This window comes from Ahaetulla prasina, chromosome 5 (genome assembly GCF_028640845.1).
Source record: "Ahaetulla prasina isolate Xishuangbanna chromosome 5, ASM2864084v1, whole genome shotgun sequence".
NCBI lineage: Eukaryota > Metazoa > Chordata > Lepidosauria > Squamata > Colubridae > Ahaetulla > Ahaetulla prasina.
The window spans coordinates 103,132,632-103,150,620 of NC_080543.1; the positions used below are offsets into that span (position 1 = coordinate 103,132,632).

At 39.7% G+C, this 17,989-nt stretch overlaps 1 protein-coding gene across 6 annotated transcripts in view; it reads right to left on the reverse strand.

Annotated features, from left to right (window-relative positions):
* Window positions 1-17,989, reverse strand: part of ARHGEF7 (Rho guanine nucleotide exchange factor 7) — a 102,124-nt gene that overhangs the window by 68,423 nt on the left and 15,712 nt on the right. For all 6 annotated transcript variants that reach the window (XR_009155351.1, XR_009155350.1, XM_058185325.1 and 3 more), the window contains exon 2: window positions 13,688-13,774. Coding sequence is in view for 4 of the 6 variants with exons in the window: in XM_058185325.1 (XP_058041308.1) it covers window positions 13,688-13,774 (87 nt within the window). In the remaining 2 variants the exon portion in view is untranslated. The remainder of the gene's footprint in view (window positions 1-13,687; window positions 13,775-17,989) is intronic.

The following is a 17,989-nucleotide window of genomic DNA, read 5'->3' on the forward strand; positions in this document are numbered from 1 at the left end:
TAAATTGCTTGTGAATCTCTAGGGGATGCAGTCCTTGGGTTGTGCCCCCCCCGGAGTATACCTGAAAACAAAAGGAAGAAACCCGCCCCCCAAAAAGAGGAGGAGGGTTCCGCCAGATAATGTGGCGAAACTCCCAACCGGCCAAGGTGGCAAGGCCGTCTGTAGGGACAGATGAGGACACGGCAAAAGGTCAGCAGAAGCAGCCTTGCGCTCTGTGGTCCCAGGAACACCCCACAGAGAGAGCCACCAGAAACCCGATCAGGCGGTTTGGTGTCCCGTCAGGCCCATTCTCACTAAGGAAACCGTCAGTTACAGGAGCCCGCTGGCTGAGTCGACAGTTAGGAGGAGACCAAATCCCCACCAGTTACAAGGAATGCTGAACAGGGACCATAGAAGGCCGTATGAACACTTGACCCTAAGGTACCAGTGCGGAGCAGTCATCGGGGATGGGAGACCTAGCCTCCAAGCAACCCTGTGGTTGCCAGATGCCCGTCCTAAGTGTAGCATGTTGCAGAGAACCCTAGAATGACATAAAATCCAAAGCCAGCATGCAGGGAAAGGCCCAAGCTGGATTCCCCGGCGAAGGCTGTCCAGGCAGTCACAAATGTCTGCCAGTGGGATGCATTCCCAAGTCCTTGATGACTGGAAGAACCCAGAAGGAAAGAACTTCAGCCCATGACCCACCGGCAGCGCCGGGCGGACAGCCCAAACTTCACAATCCAAATGGATCAGAAGCCCAGATAGGTGGAAGGGAAGCAGAAGCGTGCCCTCCCCAGGCCCTGAACGTGAGACCACACTCCCTTTGACACTTCAGTGGCCGACCTGCAAATAAACCGGTAGCTGATCCTGGTCAGTGGTCCACCAGATCAGGATTGGGTCCTGACAGTAAACACCAGGTGCTGGAGGAGGTACCGAAGAGGGCAGCAGTGACTGGCCTCCTGATGTGGTAGCATCAGACCAGCTGTGAAAGGTATGTCAGAACCCTGGCAAGGACAAATCCAGAGGACGTGCCAGTCCTATGCAGTGTTCCAGAACTCCTGCAGTGCCTGGAGTCTGGCCCACAGCCCCGGTCCACTGTGAAGCCGGGCAAGATTGCCTCTAGGTAATAGGACTGGAGATGTCCGCCTATCCAGCCAATGGCCGTTGCATAAAGGAGCACTGGGGCTATTGGAGTCATGAAACAAATAGTTGGAAGTTGCATCCTCGGAATGACAGTCGATTATTTGTCAAGGAAATTTCAGCCTTGGAAGGCAAGGTTCCCCCGCCCAATTATGGGCAGGCAGAAGGCCCCCTGCAGCGTATATAATTGGCTGCACCATTCAGGCATGGCTTCACTGCTGACCTTGATGCCAATCCAGACTGTACAAGCATGTTCCACAAAAAAAAGGGGAAGAGAGACCCTAGCCAACCTCCACTTACCATGTAACTGTTGCCAGCCTTTGTCAAAGACAAGACTGAGGACTGGTTGCCACCCAGGCAGCAATCGACATGGTCACCAAGTATGCTTCACCAAGAATGGCCGTATCCTGAACTCAGTGCCGGATATCACCTCATCAATATCAGAAAGTTAACGCACAGCGTAAGGGAACTCCTCCCATGCCGATGGAACAGCCCTAAGGGGGGTCCCACCACAAAACAGCGAGGGGGGAAGATGGCAGCTGACGGTGCTATAGCCCCGACGGCCGACTGGTGTGCCCAGCATAAGGCACCCCTGTCCTTCTGTTTGCTGAGACCCGAATGCCCTTTTGGATAAGAAAAAGGCTGAGGTTGAGGCTGCCAGCACGGCGCCTGCCTCTAGCACCTGGGTTGAATAGGTCCACCTGTCGGAAATAAGATGGGCTACGTAATTAACGTTCTCCTGGCAGGCGGTACCGAAACTGCAATCGGTCAAGTTCATTGCCTTGTGGAGGTGTCCAGCTGAGGCCAATGCCCTGCAGAGCATGGACCTCAATGGGACAGACAAATGGCCCAGTAAGTGGGGCTAGCCAGAGTCCCTGCCGTCTGCCTAAACAACTGGGGACTAAGAACACCATTGGTTCAGTAGTCCAAATCTGTCTGGAGAGAGCACGTGGAGGAAGAATATGGCAGGCCACCCTGTGATATTATAGATGCCACAAGTGGCCTGGAACTGTGTCTATTTCTGAGAGAGTGGGGTGTGACACAGTCCCGCAAGCCTCTCCTGGCCATAGCCGGAGAAGTAGATATTCCTAGCCGGCCCTTCCTGCCAGATGCTCCTGCTCCCCTGGGAGGGATCCCCCCACTTGGGGGTGAAAGTTGTGTTATTTTTTAATTATTATTTTTATTTTTAAATTTTTTTCAACAAACAAAAAAGAAAATACATTATTACACCCTTGTGCTATACATAAAAGGAAGATTTGGGTCTTCGGATATATCCTCATGATTGCCAAAATCCACGTTCTCGAGGTACAGGTACTGAAGCGTCCAATTTTCCAAGCGCATAGTCCACAAATGGTTTCCAAGTCTTCCAGAAAATATCTTCTTTATACACACCACTTCTAATTTTAATATCACATGTCAGTTTATCATTTAAGGCTAATTTCCACATTTCAGAATTCCACTCTTCTATTCTAAAAATCACATCTAATTTCCAATATCTAGCTATTATAATTCTACCTATTATAATCATAATTCTAATCAATTCTTTTCATATTTTGTTAATTCTATTTCCTTAATTACCAACAATAATATAGTTTCCACTCTCAATGTTATTACTTTCCCCATCATTTCAAATATCATTTTCTCCAATTGTTGCCAAAACTTTTAACCTTATCACATTTATACCACATATGTTCATAAGTCCCCAATTCCATCTCACATCTCCAACATTTTTACTAATTTTTTATCCATTTGTGACAATCTTACTGGAGTCAAATACCATTTCAAACAACTTTATAATTGTGCTCTTTAATCCTTATAGATAAAGTTCTCATAATTCTACTCTTCCAATTCACATTCCAATCTGACTCTGGTATTTCAATATTAAGATCTTTTTCCCAATTTGTCCTCATCACTCTTTGTAATTTTTCATCAAATTTATAATCTTATAAACCCTACTAACGAGTCCCTTTAGCCCAATTTCATCTTTCATAATCCGAGATACTAAATATTCAAATTCAGTTTCACATCTATTTATCAAATAATTTTCCTTAATTTTTTGTCCATTTTCTATCTGTATTTTTCAAACCAACTTAACCCTAATTTTTCAATAATTTCTTTATTCCTCCTTTCATTTTCCATAACTTTTATCCAATCTCTAATAATTTCTATATTTTCCTCTTTAATCACTTCATTACGTTTTATATTATTTTTAATCGGCCAATTTCCAATTGTCTCCCCCAAAAAGATTATATCCGGAATTAAAATTTTAACAAATTTATTCCACATTTTTACTTAATCCTTTAACCAATAACTTCTAATTACACATTTTAAATTTGCTTTATCTAAAACCACCTTGATCCAAATTTCTATATCCCTTAACTCTAAGTCTCCAATAGTTATCTTCACCTTTAAATATTTTTACCACTATCCGGATACCATACGCACAGTAATAATTAAATAATTTGGGGATTCCTAATCCACCTTCCTTTTGATTTTGATACCACATTTTCTTCACTAATCTAGGTCTTTTACCACCATTACAAAATTTAACCAATTTTTCTGATATCCTTCAATATCTTTCTCTGTCAGATTTAGGTAGCATCTCGAATACAAAGTTGAACTTGGGCAGCAACATCATCTTACACATTGCAATTCTACCAAACCAAGACAACTTTAACATTTTATATTTGTCTATCTTCTTCTCAATTTCATTAATCACCACATCATAATTAAGTTTTTTCAATTATTTAACCTTGAGTGAAAGCACTATACCCAAATATTTCAATGTATTTTAATCCTTATCCCAAATTGTTCTTGCATATTCTCAGACTCATTACCATTACTATCCATCAATAATTCTGACTTTGACCAATTTACTTTCAGACCTGTCATTTCCTCAAATTCTTTCAAATGCTTATATATCTTTTTCAGGTCTTTCTCTACATTTTTCAAAATCCGAGATACTAAATATTCAAATTCAGTTTCACATCTATTTATCAAATAGTTTTCCTTAATTTTTTATCCATTTTCTATCTGTATTTTTCAAACCAACTTAACCCTAATTTTTCAATAATTTCTTTATTCCTCCTTTCATTTTCCATAACTTTTATCCAATCTCTAATAATTTCTATATTTTCCTCTTTAATCACTTCATTACGTTTTATATTATTTTTAATCGCCAATTTCAATTGTCTCCCCAAAAGATTATATCCGAATTAAAATTTTAACAAATTTATTCCACATTTTACTTAATCCTTTAACCAATAACTTCTAATTACACATTTTGAATTTGCTTTATCTAAAACCACCTTGATCCAAATTTCTATATCCCTTAACTCTAAGTCTCTCCAATAGTTATCTTCACCTTTAAATATTTTTACCACTATCCGGATACCATACGCACAGTAATAATTAAATAATTTGGGGATTCCTAATCCACCTTCCTTTTGATTTTGATACCACATTTTCTTCACTAATCTAGGTCTTTTCCCACCATTACAAATTTATCCAATTTTTTCTGATATCCTTCAATATCTTTCTCTGTCAGATTTAGGTAGCATCTCGAATAAAAAGTTGAACTTGGGCAGCAACATCATCTTACACATTGCAATTCTACCAAACCAAGACAACTTTAACATTTTATATTTGTCTATCTTCTTCTCAATTTCATTAATCACCACATCATAATTAAGTTTTTTCAATTCTTTAACCTTGAGTGAAAGCACTATACCCAAATATTTCAATGTATTTTTAATCCTTATCCCAAATTGTTCTTGCATATTCTCAGACTCATTACCATTACTATCCATCAATAATTCTGACTTTGACCAATTTACTTTCAGACCTGTCATTTCCTCAAATTCTATCAAATGCTTATATATCTTTTCAGGTCTTTCTACATTTTTCAAAATAATTAAAGTATCATCCATACAAATTTATCTTATACCCTTATATCCTTCTAATTCTTCATCTTTTCTATCATTTTGTCAATATTTCCATAGCCAATAAAAATAATGTTGGGGACAGGGACATCCTTGTCTCGTACCAGCTTCTAATTTTATCTCTTCAGTTAATATTCCATTCACCTTCACTCTTGCACTGCTTTTTGATACAATTTTGAAATAACATGTATAAACTTATTACCAAAGCCTAAAGCCTCCACAATTACTTTAATAGTTTCCCATTGTACAGAATCAAAAGCTTTAAAATATCCAATGATACTATACCAATTTTATCACCATTATATTCAGCTACATCTATAATATTTAATACTCTTCTAACAATATCACTCATGTATCTACCCTTCACAAAACCTACTTGGTTATAGCTTATATATCTATCTATAAATCTATTTAATCTGTTACTTATAATAGCAGTAAATATCTTTGCATCCTGATTAATTAAAGAAATGGGCCGATAGGACTCAATCCTTTCTAAATCTTTATCTGGTTTAGGAATTAGGGATATCACCGTTCTATTCCATGACGAAGGTACTTCTCCACCATGTAATATTCCATTGAATAATTTTTGCAATCTTGGTATTATTAATTCTTTAAATTCTTTATAAAACTCAGCAGGTAATCCATCCTCACCTGGAGCTTTCCCTAATTTTATTTTTGTATAACTCCATTAATCTCATCTTGTGTTATATCTTCTTCCATCAATTCCTTATATGTTTGATCAATTTTCACCACATATTTTTCTAAATAGCTTTGCAATTTTCCCGATTAATTGGTTTCTTTGAATATAGATTCTGAAAAAATTTCTAACCACTTCACATTTCTCTAATTTTTTATAACATCTTATACCTCTATCATTTATCAAAACTCCAATTTCTCTCTTCTCTCTTTTATCTTTCGCCATCTTTGCCAATAATTTAGAATTTCTGTTACTAAATTCAAAAAAATTCCTATTTAAATATCTCAAATTTCTTTTTACCAACTCTGTATCCTCTTCTATCATTTTATTTCTTAACATATTAAGCTCCTGAAGAATTTTTTTCTTTAGTAAGCAAAATTGATTTTCCAATTCTTTAATCTGATTTTATCTCTTTCCATTTTAATTTTATAATTTTTATATTTCCTACTTGATAATTTAATACTCTCCTCTAAACACCGCTTTCATCGCATCCCAAACAATTTCAAATTTAACCTCCCGTTATCATTTAATCTCCAACTTTCCTCCAATTTTTAAGTATCCATTTTTATCCTTTTCATTTTATACAATTTCTCCTCATATCTCCAATAGCTTCTTTTTCTCAAAATTAAAATCTAAATCCACCATAACTTCTGCATGATCAGAATCTTTAAAATTCCCACATCTACCTTATCCACATTATTCAACAAATCTTTAGAAAGAAAAATATAATCAATTCTAGAATATGTATTATATATCTTAGAGAAAAAGTATATACTCTTTCAATTCCTTTAACCTCTCTCCACACATCCACCACGTTTGAGCATCCACGTATTTAAAATCCCCATTTTATTTGCTCCTCCACAGCGGTGGGATTAGTACTGTCTATTTTATCTCTGATTAATTAAAATCCCCAGCCACAATTACTTTCCTACACTTTCATTCTCCAAAATTTTTGTTATTTTTCAAGAAATTCTCTTTGTTTTCATTCGTAAATATAAATTAACAAATGTCACTTTTTCCTCATTAAGATTTCCAACAATTATTACATATCTTCCATCCTCATCCAAGATTACCTGATGTTTTTCAAAATACACCCTATCTGATATCAGTGTTGCAACTCCTCTGGCTTTTGAAGTTCCAAATGCTTTTTCATATATTTGCATACCTTTTATATACATTCTAGTTGTGTTAGGCATGACTAGGTCTCCCCAGAGGGAGCAGGTTCCCGGCTTCAGACATGGGCAAGCTGCAGCTTAAATATATCAATCCTTTAAATGTCTTAGTCTGACCCCTTCTTGCAAGCTTTGTAGCCGGCGGCGCACAGCTGCTTGAAGCAGTCATACCCATAGGGAAGCTGCCCCATGGTGGCAGGAGCTCTGATAGCTTACATAGGAACTCCGACAGGTGCCTGTGACCCCGGCAGACTGGCTAACTCTAGGCAGACCTGTGTCAAAGAACGACTCCTGCCCCAATTCCCACTCAAGAAGTGTGAGGGATGCCTATCCCTTGCTTCCGCTGTTTCTGGGCAGATCGGTTCGCAAGGATCAGATGCCGGCTGTGTGTTATATCCACCCACCATGTTGTTGCCAGGCAAACTAGCAGGCCAGGCGTAGCCAACATAGCGGCTAAAAAAGGGTGCTCTTTTTTCATCTTTTGTGGATCAGGTCAACCAGCTCTCCTGGAGCCCTATTGCTGTGCTCTAATGGTGCCAGGCGCTCTCGCCACTAAACCTCTGTGTCATCAGGCAGAGTGGCTTGAAGGGAGCTGTTCTGCTGTGACTACCATGGCACAAGGCACCACCACTTGATCACTTCCTGAGACAAGGCAGGACCTGAAAGGAGTTTTGCTGCTGCGGCAGCTAGCTGCTAGGTTTCTCTTATCTACTGCCAGAGATAAGGTATACTGGCTCAAAAGGAGCTCTCCTGCCGTGGCTGCCTTGGCGGTGGGGGGTGTTGCCAAGCTATCTCATGAGCCCCGATAAAATGGCTCTAAGGGAGCTCTCCTGTCGTGGCTGCCCTTGTACTGAGCACTTCGCCAATCGTACATCCTAATACAAGACAGACCGGCTCAAGGGGGGATGCCTTGCCGTATCTGTAATGGCACCGTGTGCTTCCATGTTTCTAGGCTTATGCCAGATGGCAGCTTAGCTCGCGAGGCACTCCTTGTCGCTGCTGCAATGCTCCTGCGCACGTCAGCCTCATTACCTGTGAGATGGGGCAGCCTTGCTCGCCAGAGCTCTACTGTTGCAGTTGTAAAGGTGCTGCACATGTTGCCGCTAATTGTCTTGACGGCTGAGGCAGACTGGCTCGAATAGAACACTTCTGCTGCGACTGTGACTGTGCTGGGCTCTCCCATGCTCGTCAAGCTCCAAGGGAGGCACCCTGTGCGGCTGAAATGGAGGTTGAGTGCGGCTGAAATGGAGGTTGAACGCTGTCACTGCGTCTTCCAGTGGAACTGGGCAGTCTGGCTCGTGAAGAGCTCTCCTGCCACAGTGATGATGGCAGACATGTCAGCCGCTTTCCACTGTGTAATTCCAGGCAGACAGGCTGACAAAGAACTCTCCTGCTGCGGCGATAATAGCGCAGAATGGCAGCCAGTTTCCACGTTGTACTTTCAGGCAGACTGGCTCACCATGAGCGCTCCTGCTGTGGCTCCTGAGGCGCTGAAGGCGCTGCCGCTGTCAGTGTGCCTGGATGACACTAGGCAGAGACTGAGTCCCTCTCTACGTTTTCAGACTAGTGCCAGGGGTAGCCCGTTCAAAGGCAATGCCCCCTCCACTGAGCGCAGGAGCGACAGGGACCTCGACTGATATCCAAGCTGGTAGGGAGGGTTACCAGCGGACCAGTAACCCTCCAGATCACAGTCTAGCAATCACTGAGCCTTGCTCGGTAAGAAGTTTCCAGTAATTCAGTTTATTTCTCTAATTAGGATGAGCCTCTTCTTTCTCAGTCTCAACTCGTGGAAGACTGAGTCGAACTGGGGAGGACCCAGGCAAGAGAGGCGTGGCCAAAAAAAAACTAACTCGGTTTCCAAGCAGAAAAGCAGAGTACCACCCATTCCTGGATGATCTTCCCCGACACAATGGAGAATACTACAGAGGAAATGCTAAGATCATTAGCCTTAGTACTTAAATATTCTTGTTCTCCTTTCTCTACTCTTATTCCTTTGATGTCATTTCTTTTTAGTGTGTAAGCTTGGAAGGCAGAACAGACTTTTTCTTGATTTTCAAGCTACATTGGGAGCTCTTCCAAGTGAAGCGCTGGCATGCTTTGAATAAATAATTCCAGAGTTTCCAGCTGGCATATTTATAAATCTATTCCTACTTGCTTATTTAAACAAGGAAAGTTTTTAGATTTTAAGTCAAGCAAGGGACTAATACTTTTATTGTCATCTCTCCACATCCCAAATTCAGCACACTAATTCTGAAAATGAAAAAAAACCTAATTGATTTTCATAGAAACAGATGCCATGTGTACCAAAACTTTTTTGAACAGGTGATTACATTCAGAATCAAGAGTTCATGTTGTGAACCCTCTTTCAGAATTATTATGGGGGTCCTTCCCATTCACAAAACGACTATCAATACAACCACTCACAAAATACCAATTTACCAGCATCCCACTTTATCTTTGTACTGTGCTTTGGATGCTTCGAAGACTGAAGTACAGAGTTTATGTTATACTAAAGATTTTAAACTTACAAATATCATCAGGAATCTGCTTCAGTACCACTTGTTTATTGTGGAGTTCCAGGGAAGGCGAGTATATGGAAAAACTAAAAGGGACATCTTATCAGAGGGTAGTGTATTGGCTCCAAGCCTTTTTAATATTTAACCAATGATCAGCTACTCCATGAAGATACTAACAACTATATGTATGCTGATGATCAAGCAATGGCTGTACAGGGAAAATCATTTGATGAAGGTGAACATTGTTTAACTGAAGCTCTGGTAGAGTTGGATCGATACTATTGGGATAACCAGTTAAGGCCAAATCCAAAAAAATTCAGGTATATGCTGTCAGAGTATGAATGTTCATAGACTGGAATAGACATGGTAACAGGCCAATGGGGACTGTTTGGAAACTGAAACATAGTATTTGTTTGTATGGGACCATAAAAGACAGTTTGGAGTCTGGGCGTGGCTTAGACTTGCTGAACTGTATATAAGAGTTAGTTTGGCCTCTGTAAATGTTGCCTCTGTACAATATATTAGCCTCTGTATCTCTCTACTCTGTAATGACTTACTTCTATAAATATTGCTTCTGTGTTCCTGATATTGTATGCTGAATCCTGCTGAAGTTCATTTACTTGTGTGCTGGTTGAATGTGCTGCAAACTCTGACATATGCCTTCCATTTTTGCAATAAGCAGGCTGCTAGAGCGCTGCAAATTATATGGAAGGGATGCTATTGGAGCATTGCTACAGCCCTAAATATTTAGGGGATGACGCCAGATAGCGCCCTAACAGGTAAGCAGTACTGTACCAACTCTAAACTGAAGGTCAGTGAATGAAAATACATCCTCAGGATATTAATGAGCTCTACCTGGTGTGCTAAATTAAGGGTTTTTACGACAACAGCTTTAGTTCTTTGCTACTCAGCAAGTGAATATGCCTGTCCACTCTTTTATAAATCAGCACATGCTGGATGTTGCTCTGAATGAAGCTAGCAGAATTATTACTGGATACCTTAAACCTACCCGTCTAGATAAGATCTATTATCTACCTGGCATTGCTTCATCTGCTGTCACAGAGAAGCAGCAACCTATATAAGAGGCTTAATTCAATATCTAGACAACACCCTCTCCGTGACCTAAAACCAGTTCATCAGAGATTAAAATCTAGGGAAGGCTTCCTTAGATTGAAAGAAGGCTTCAAAGAATTTAAAAGCAGAGAGGACCTCTGGAAAGCTACAAAGAGCCATCACTGGATGGAACCAGTGGAGAAGCTGGCACCTGGGTCTGGCAAAAGCTGGGAAGCATGGAAATCATTGAATAGACTGTACATGGATACAACAACATCCAGAGACACTCTCAACAAATAGGACTAACAGGTAGCTTCTGCCCTTTATGATTGTGGTGACATGCAGACAACAACACACATGTGACATAGGGTCCTTGAGTGGCTCAGACTGCTAAGACAGTCTGTTATTAACAGCAGCTGCTTGCAATTACTGCAGGTTCAAGTCCCACCAGGCCCAAGGTTGACTCAGCCTTCCATCCTTTATAAGGTAGGTAAAATGAGGACCCAGATTGTTGGGGGCAATAAGTTGACTTTGTATATAATATACAAATGGATGAAGACTATTGCTTGACATAGTGTAAGCCACCCTGAGTCTTCGGAGAAGGGCGGGATATAAATGCAAATTTTAAAAAATGTATACTTGTCCTTTGTGGATCTTGTGGCAGCGCAACAGAATGCAATTAATGTTGCTAGTTTCTAGACAAGATTAGCTTAACTTGTACATATTTTAATACTGTATTTTATGTTTTAAATTTTGGGTTGTATTGTATGCCATGTGATGCTTTGGACATGAATAAATAAATAAATAAATAAAATCTTTGTACTTTCAGTGGGCAGGTCAATACACTTGTAACACAAGTAACCACCCATTCTTATTTTCTAAGAATTCCCAGGGTCAGCCTTGGAAATAATTATGATGCTAAAAAAATGATGCTTCGCTTTCTTAATATCAACTTCCATTTGTTTGATTATACTTTTTAATGTAAACAGTCAGACATGGAAGATAGCCTTGTGGCACCAAAGAGAACATCTACAGGCACACTGGCACTCCAGATATAGCATGATCCCTGACATAGATAATTTTAAGTCGATTTCTTAAATCACTGGCTACTAAATAAACAACTCCCTGTGTTGGTCCAAAATGCTAAGACATATAGTTTTGCTATTAACTCCTAATAGTTGAACTCATACACTGTGCTAACATAAAACCAAACAAACGTATGAGTGAAAATAAATGGAATGCTTAGTAAATGTAATAAACATTTATGATCCAGAGTAGAGAATGGAACAATGATATATGAGTTCTCCTTGATTATTTAAGGTATTTTATGGATTCTTATGTAATAAATACTTATGGTGACATACAGATTATGTATGTACAAAATAACTTATCTTTTCATGAAGATGTACTGCTGCTAGCTAAATCCTTATGATTTATACCAAACATTAGATACACAAAATCAATGTATCGAAGATCAAGGTTTGAAAGTAAAAATACAGTGAATAAGTTCAAGTTACACACAAATGATGAAAAATTAAATGTGTTTGTACAACTTTATAGATTAGTATATCTTTAGATGCACATCCTTACACTAGAACATTTACTAAAGATGAAAAAATGAAGAACTGATAATATGGTTAGATCATAGAAAATGGAGGAACAAATTGCAAAATATATCTATGAAGGAAGTAAAAATGTGTTTAGAAGATAGAAAAGACCAAGAAAATAGTGGTTAGAGGGAGGTGACAAGGTCCTCCAAAAGAGAAAAATGATGAGTTTAAAGAACAAAAGGTAACATATAAAGCAGAGTACAGATACAATGTTTGCAAGAATAGAAAGCAATGGAGAAATAGAGATCACAAAATCATAGATGTAGTGAATGATGTTATTAACTAAATTTAATTTTTTTTTTCTTTTGAAGAGCAACTTTTTATGCCATATGAGACAGCAAATGTACATATGAAACTACAAATAAAAAAAATATGCAACTAAGTGAAAAGCTTACTAAAGGAATTTTGGACATGATAGAAATATCATTTTATCAATGAGTGGGCACTTTGGTTATGGAGGACTTCATCTACAGAAATGCATTAAAACATGTTTAATAGCAGAACCTTTGACAGAAAAGTCAGACACACCCATAAATATATAGGATGCCCTAAAAGACCATATATCCCACTTCGCTTAATTTGGTCAACTCAGGACACTGAACACACATAATAACCCTTCCTCCTATTTTCCCCATAGCGACTTTTTGAAATGGGTTGGGCTGCAAAAGCATGACTGGCCCGAAGTCACCAAGCCAGCTTTCATGCCTAAGGGAGGTTTAGAATTCATAATCTTCTGATCCCTAGCAGCACTTAAACTATACCAACCTGGTCTCAATTCCCCAACATGAAAAGAGCTATCACTAAATTACTCAGAAGGTCAAAACTGATTATATTTACACAACAGGCTTATCCAATAAAACGTTACTGAATTAACTCAGGTGCATAACATACCACACCATAATCAAACAGCACAGGCTAGATTTTCACAATATACAGACACTTCAGTGTAGTGGGCTAGAGATTTATGAAAAAAAAGCAAGGGAATACACAAGGTGAAGGTTAACTTTTTTCTCCAATCTAAGTACCTTACTGGTTCTCTAGCAGAAACCACAAATGGGATGCTTTCTGCTGTGAAGCTAATACCAGTCAGGAGCAGCCTGGGCATTGTAGGATAAGTATTCTCGGCCCCAAGACAAGCATTCCCATGCAACTCAAGAGTTCTCCAGAACCACAGATCTACCATAACTTTCCTAACTTGCCCTTCCACCAGAGTTCTTTGTAGGGAATACTTTAAGCTGGATTGCAAAAACACTGTTCAAACAATGCAACAGCAGGTGGCATAAATTATGTTTTTTAAATAAAGAGAAATTATAGAATTGATCCGTGTGAACAAACTGATTTATAGACGTGCAGATATAAATCATGATATTAATACCGGGCTATGGACAGCCTCGCCTGTGTAAAACAAGAGACAGGGAAGTTTCTTGTTCCCAGCCACTCCGTTCCGGCTCTTGCACACCCCGATTCATTCTTTTGCAGAGATTTTACCGCCGCGGCGGACCTCCGCCACCCTCTCCCCCCCCCCTCCCCCGACGCTCCACAGGTAGACATGCCGTCGCCTCCCATCCCGTTTCCTCACCTCCAGGCGAAGAGTGGCGCCGCATGCCCGAAGAAACTCGCGGATATTGCTCAGGCACTCGCTCTCGGTGCGCGGCTCCGGATAAACCTGCAAGAAGAGGAGAAGGAGAAGCAGGTCATGTCAGATCGGGCTTGGGCTCCAACTGCGTGAAAGCGCTCGAGAGAAGCCACGCCGGACTTAGCTTCCGGGACAACTCTTCCCTGTAGTCCCATTCACTCCCCTGCTTCTCCCGTCTTGGGCTTCACTTGAAAGCAGCGTTTGATTTGCTGTGCCCGTGACGGGAGAGGTGAACCGGGAAGTAAACACGAAAGCAGGAAATGGCGTGTGAAGAGGACGAGGGAAGTCTCTGTCCACCCACCCCGGGTCATTTGCCCTGCTGCCTCTCTCCCTGTCCCTAGCCAATAGATGCTTCCCAGCCTGAGGACCACTTGGTCAAAAAACAAACAAAAAAAAACGCGCCTAACGAGTTTCGCCCCCCCCAACCCCCACCCCGGAAAAAAAAAGCCAAATTTGCTCGCACATCTCTTTTTTCAGCCACTGGGGAAAAAAACAACTAATACGGTTGCAAATGAAAGTGGTTCATTGTTCCTCTCCCGAGCTGCTCCCCTTCCCTCAAAGGTTTCTGCATTTTTAACATAGAATAGAATAGAATAGAATAGAATAGAATAGAATAGAATAGAATAGAATAGAATAGAATTTTTTATTGGCCAAGTGTGATTGGATACACAAGGAATTTGTCTTGGTGCATATGCTCTCAGTGTACATAAAAGAAAAGATACCTTCAAGGTACAACATTTACAACACAAATGATGGTCAATATATCAATATAAATGATAAGGATTACCAGCAACAAAGTTATAGTCATAAGTGGAAAGAGATTGGTGATGGGAATGATGAGAAGATTAATAGTAGTGCAGATTTAGTAAATAGTTTGACAGTGTTGAGGGAATTATTTGTTTAGCAGAGTAATGGCCTTCTGGAAAAAGCTGTTCTTGTGCCTAGTTGTTCTGGTGTACAGTGCTCTATAGCATCGTTTTGAGGGTAGAATAGAATAGATTTTTTTATTGGCCAAGTGTGATTGGACACACAAGAAATTTGTCTTGGGGCATATGCTCTCAGTGTACATAAAAGAAAAAATACGTTCATCAAGGTACAACATTTACAACACAAATGATGGTCAATATAAATCATAAGGATTGCCAGCAACAAAGTTACAGTCATACAGTCATAAGTAGAAAGAGATTGGTGATGGGAACGAGGGTAGGAGTTGAAACAGTTTATGTCCAGGATGTGAGGATCCTGAACATCCTCACAACATTGCCTTCATCTTATCCCAAATGAGTGAAATAGCTTTAAGACATTCCAAATGGAACTAAGGTCAAAAGTAAAATTTATCCCCTTATGTCGAAGGCATCCAAAAGCACCATCTATTAACAGGAAATTAAATGACTGGCAACGATTGGAAATAGAAGCAATAACAGCAGGACAGGAATTGGCAAATGTCATGCCACTATAATTTTGTTGCTTCAAAGATGACCAGAAAACGCTATACCTCAAGAGTAGAAAAATACAGTGTTCCATATATTATTAAAACTGGTTTTTAAAAAAGACTTAAGTGCACATTAGAGGCATCCATTATAACTGGATCATATGAAGCAAAAGTTGTGTGACATATTTTTCAAAATATGCTTTTCTAGATGTGTACAAGAGAGTTGGCAATCATTAAATCATGAACTACATTATAAAACCTAATATCAAAACAAATCAGAATAAAAAACCCCTTAGTTAACAGAGAATAAACTGTCTTACCCAATTTCAGGACATGAAAAAAACACAAATGTTCTCAAGCTGACTGACAAAACTGGAGCTACCAGTAAAAAGCCGTTGTGCAACAATCTGAACCCTGTTCTTTAGGAGAAAGGCAGAACAGATTTCTCAACCCCAAATAGGATCATGGTCATGTCTGATGAAGCATTTGCATTATGCATCTTTAACAGAAAAGTAGAGACTATTGTAGCTAAATGGCGTCCCCAACTTTTTGGTGCTAGGGATCAATTCCATGGAGAGGTTTTTCTGCAGATAAGAGGAGGCATGGTTTTGTGTGCTGCCTGCATCCTGAGCATGCATGGATGGGGCTCTGCTTGTTTGCGTGGCCAGTTTCTGGAGTGCCACAGCCTGGTGCCTGTCCATAGCCTGGGGTTGGGGACTGAGTAGCCAACATTTTGATGGGCATTGCTCATTTTTATTCTATTATGCCAGGACTGAAAAAACATCACTATCTAGTTCTTATCAGAAATGTATCAAACAGTTTTGGATCTAACTTGGAAACCCGGCGAAGCTTCCAGAGAAATGAAGTCTTGGACCTTTAGAGTTTCCAAATGTTGTCAGCCATGGTCAATACAGGTTAACAGTAAGGAGTGATGGAAAACCTATACCAGGGGTTCCCAATCTTGGCAACTTTAAGTCTGGCGGACTGAATTCTGGGAGTTGAAGTCCGCCAGGCTTAAAGTTGCCAAGGTTGGAGACCCCTGGTCTATACCACTAATATAAGGAAGATCTTAGTTATCTCTGTACCATATAAAGCCTTGTAGCTAAGACCATGGTAACAATGAATTCCTTACATCTAGACAATTTTTCAGTGCTCATCTATCTTTGATTTATAGGAAAATTCAGTCTGGATTTTTCAGTCTTGATTTCTCAGTACTTGAAGCAATTGATAATTGACTCTAATGAATAACTTCACCTGAACTTATAAGGAAAAATATTTTAAAAGTTCAGAAATGTGTCACATGTTGTCCCTGTAAAAATACTTTAATGTATGCATGATCACCAACTTTTTTTAAACTGCTTCAAAAATGAATTGATGAATAAATTCCATGAAAGTGCCAATAAGAGACTGCATAAGAAACCTTACAATAGAAAAGCAAATTTGGAACTTTTTCCTTTTACAGGGTAAATTCTTCTCATTGATTATTTAAAATATAGACATGAAAGACTGGAAATTAATAGCCATCATTCAATAGTAAGAGGTGGCCTCATATTTGCATTCATTCATGAGTAATGCTGGCAATCAATTACTGTTCTTTGGTACCCATATTAAACAGAAATACTTTATTGCAAAAAGAAGCTGCATAGACAATAATTTCACTATGCATGTCAGCCTTATTTGTGATAAAATGCAATCAGTTAGCAAGACAATTTAGGCTGCCAAGCTAAATATTTTTAATATTCGGCCTTATTTAATAAGTTTTTTAATTGGTGTTTTATTTTGTATTTATATGTATGTTTTTATTAGGCTGTAAACCGCCCTGAGTCCCCCGGGAGATAGGGCGGTATAAAAATGTGATTAAATAAATAAATAAATAAATAAATAAATAAATAAATAAATAAATAAATAATAAATAAAAGATGAGTAACTTATTGCAAAATGGTTTTTAACAAAAGAAAACATTTGTGGCTCAGGGTTGAAATGAGGGATTCTTGGTGCTCTCCAAGTTTGGTTTTCTTGCTAACACTGATGATATTACCTAGTTTGGGTAATGAAATGTCTACAAGAAAACAACTAAATTCAGAGAGCATCAAGGACCCTTCAGAGTGGTTTTTATATATGCCAGCAACCGAAAATAATTTTGTGGTGCTAACAAGCACTGTCCTCCAAATATGCATTTGTGAACAGACCAGCTATCAATAGGAACATCATTTATCAGAAAATAAGGCTACCTTTCCCGCACATTATGGAAGCAAATAATTCTTTATCTAAACTTTTTTTGTGGGAAGGGTAGTTCTTAAATTATGGTTTTTTGAGTAAATGCAATACACGTGACGTCTCAGTTATTTATATCATTCCCTTCTAATGTTAACATCTCTGTCTGTTTCCACAGACATGCATGCGCCATGGCCATGGCTCCCACCCAATGGTGAGATGGTTTAGAGCTTAGACCCTGGTTGTCCAATCTTTTGACTTGTCTGGTTCACATTGAATAAACAGGAATAGTCTTAGGCTGCATATAAAATATATGATATAGGTCAGTGATAGCTAACCATTTTTGCCGTCGCATGACAAAAGTGGGGGGTGTGCGGGGGTATTGTGTGCGTGTGTGCCCACACCCATAATTTAATATGCCCCGCCCCCCATTCATGCATGCTCCCCAGTGCTCCCCCCACTTTTGGCACATGATGGCATAGTGGGGTCATTTTTCGCCCTCCCCAGGCTCCAGATCTCTCAAGGAGCCTGGGGAAGGTGAAAACGGCCTTCTCCCCCCCACCCCCCGGAGGCCCTCCAGAGGCTGGAAGCAGCTCGTT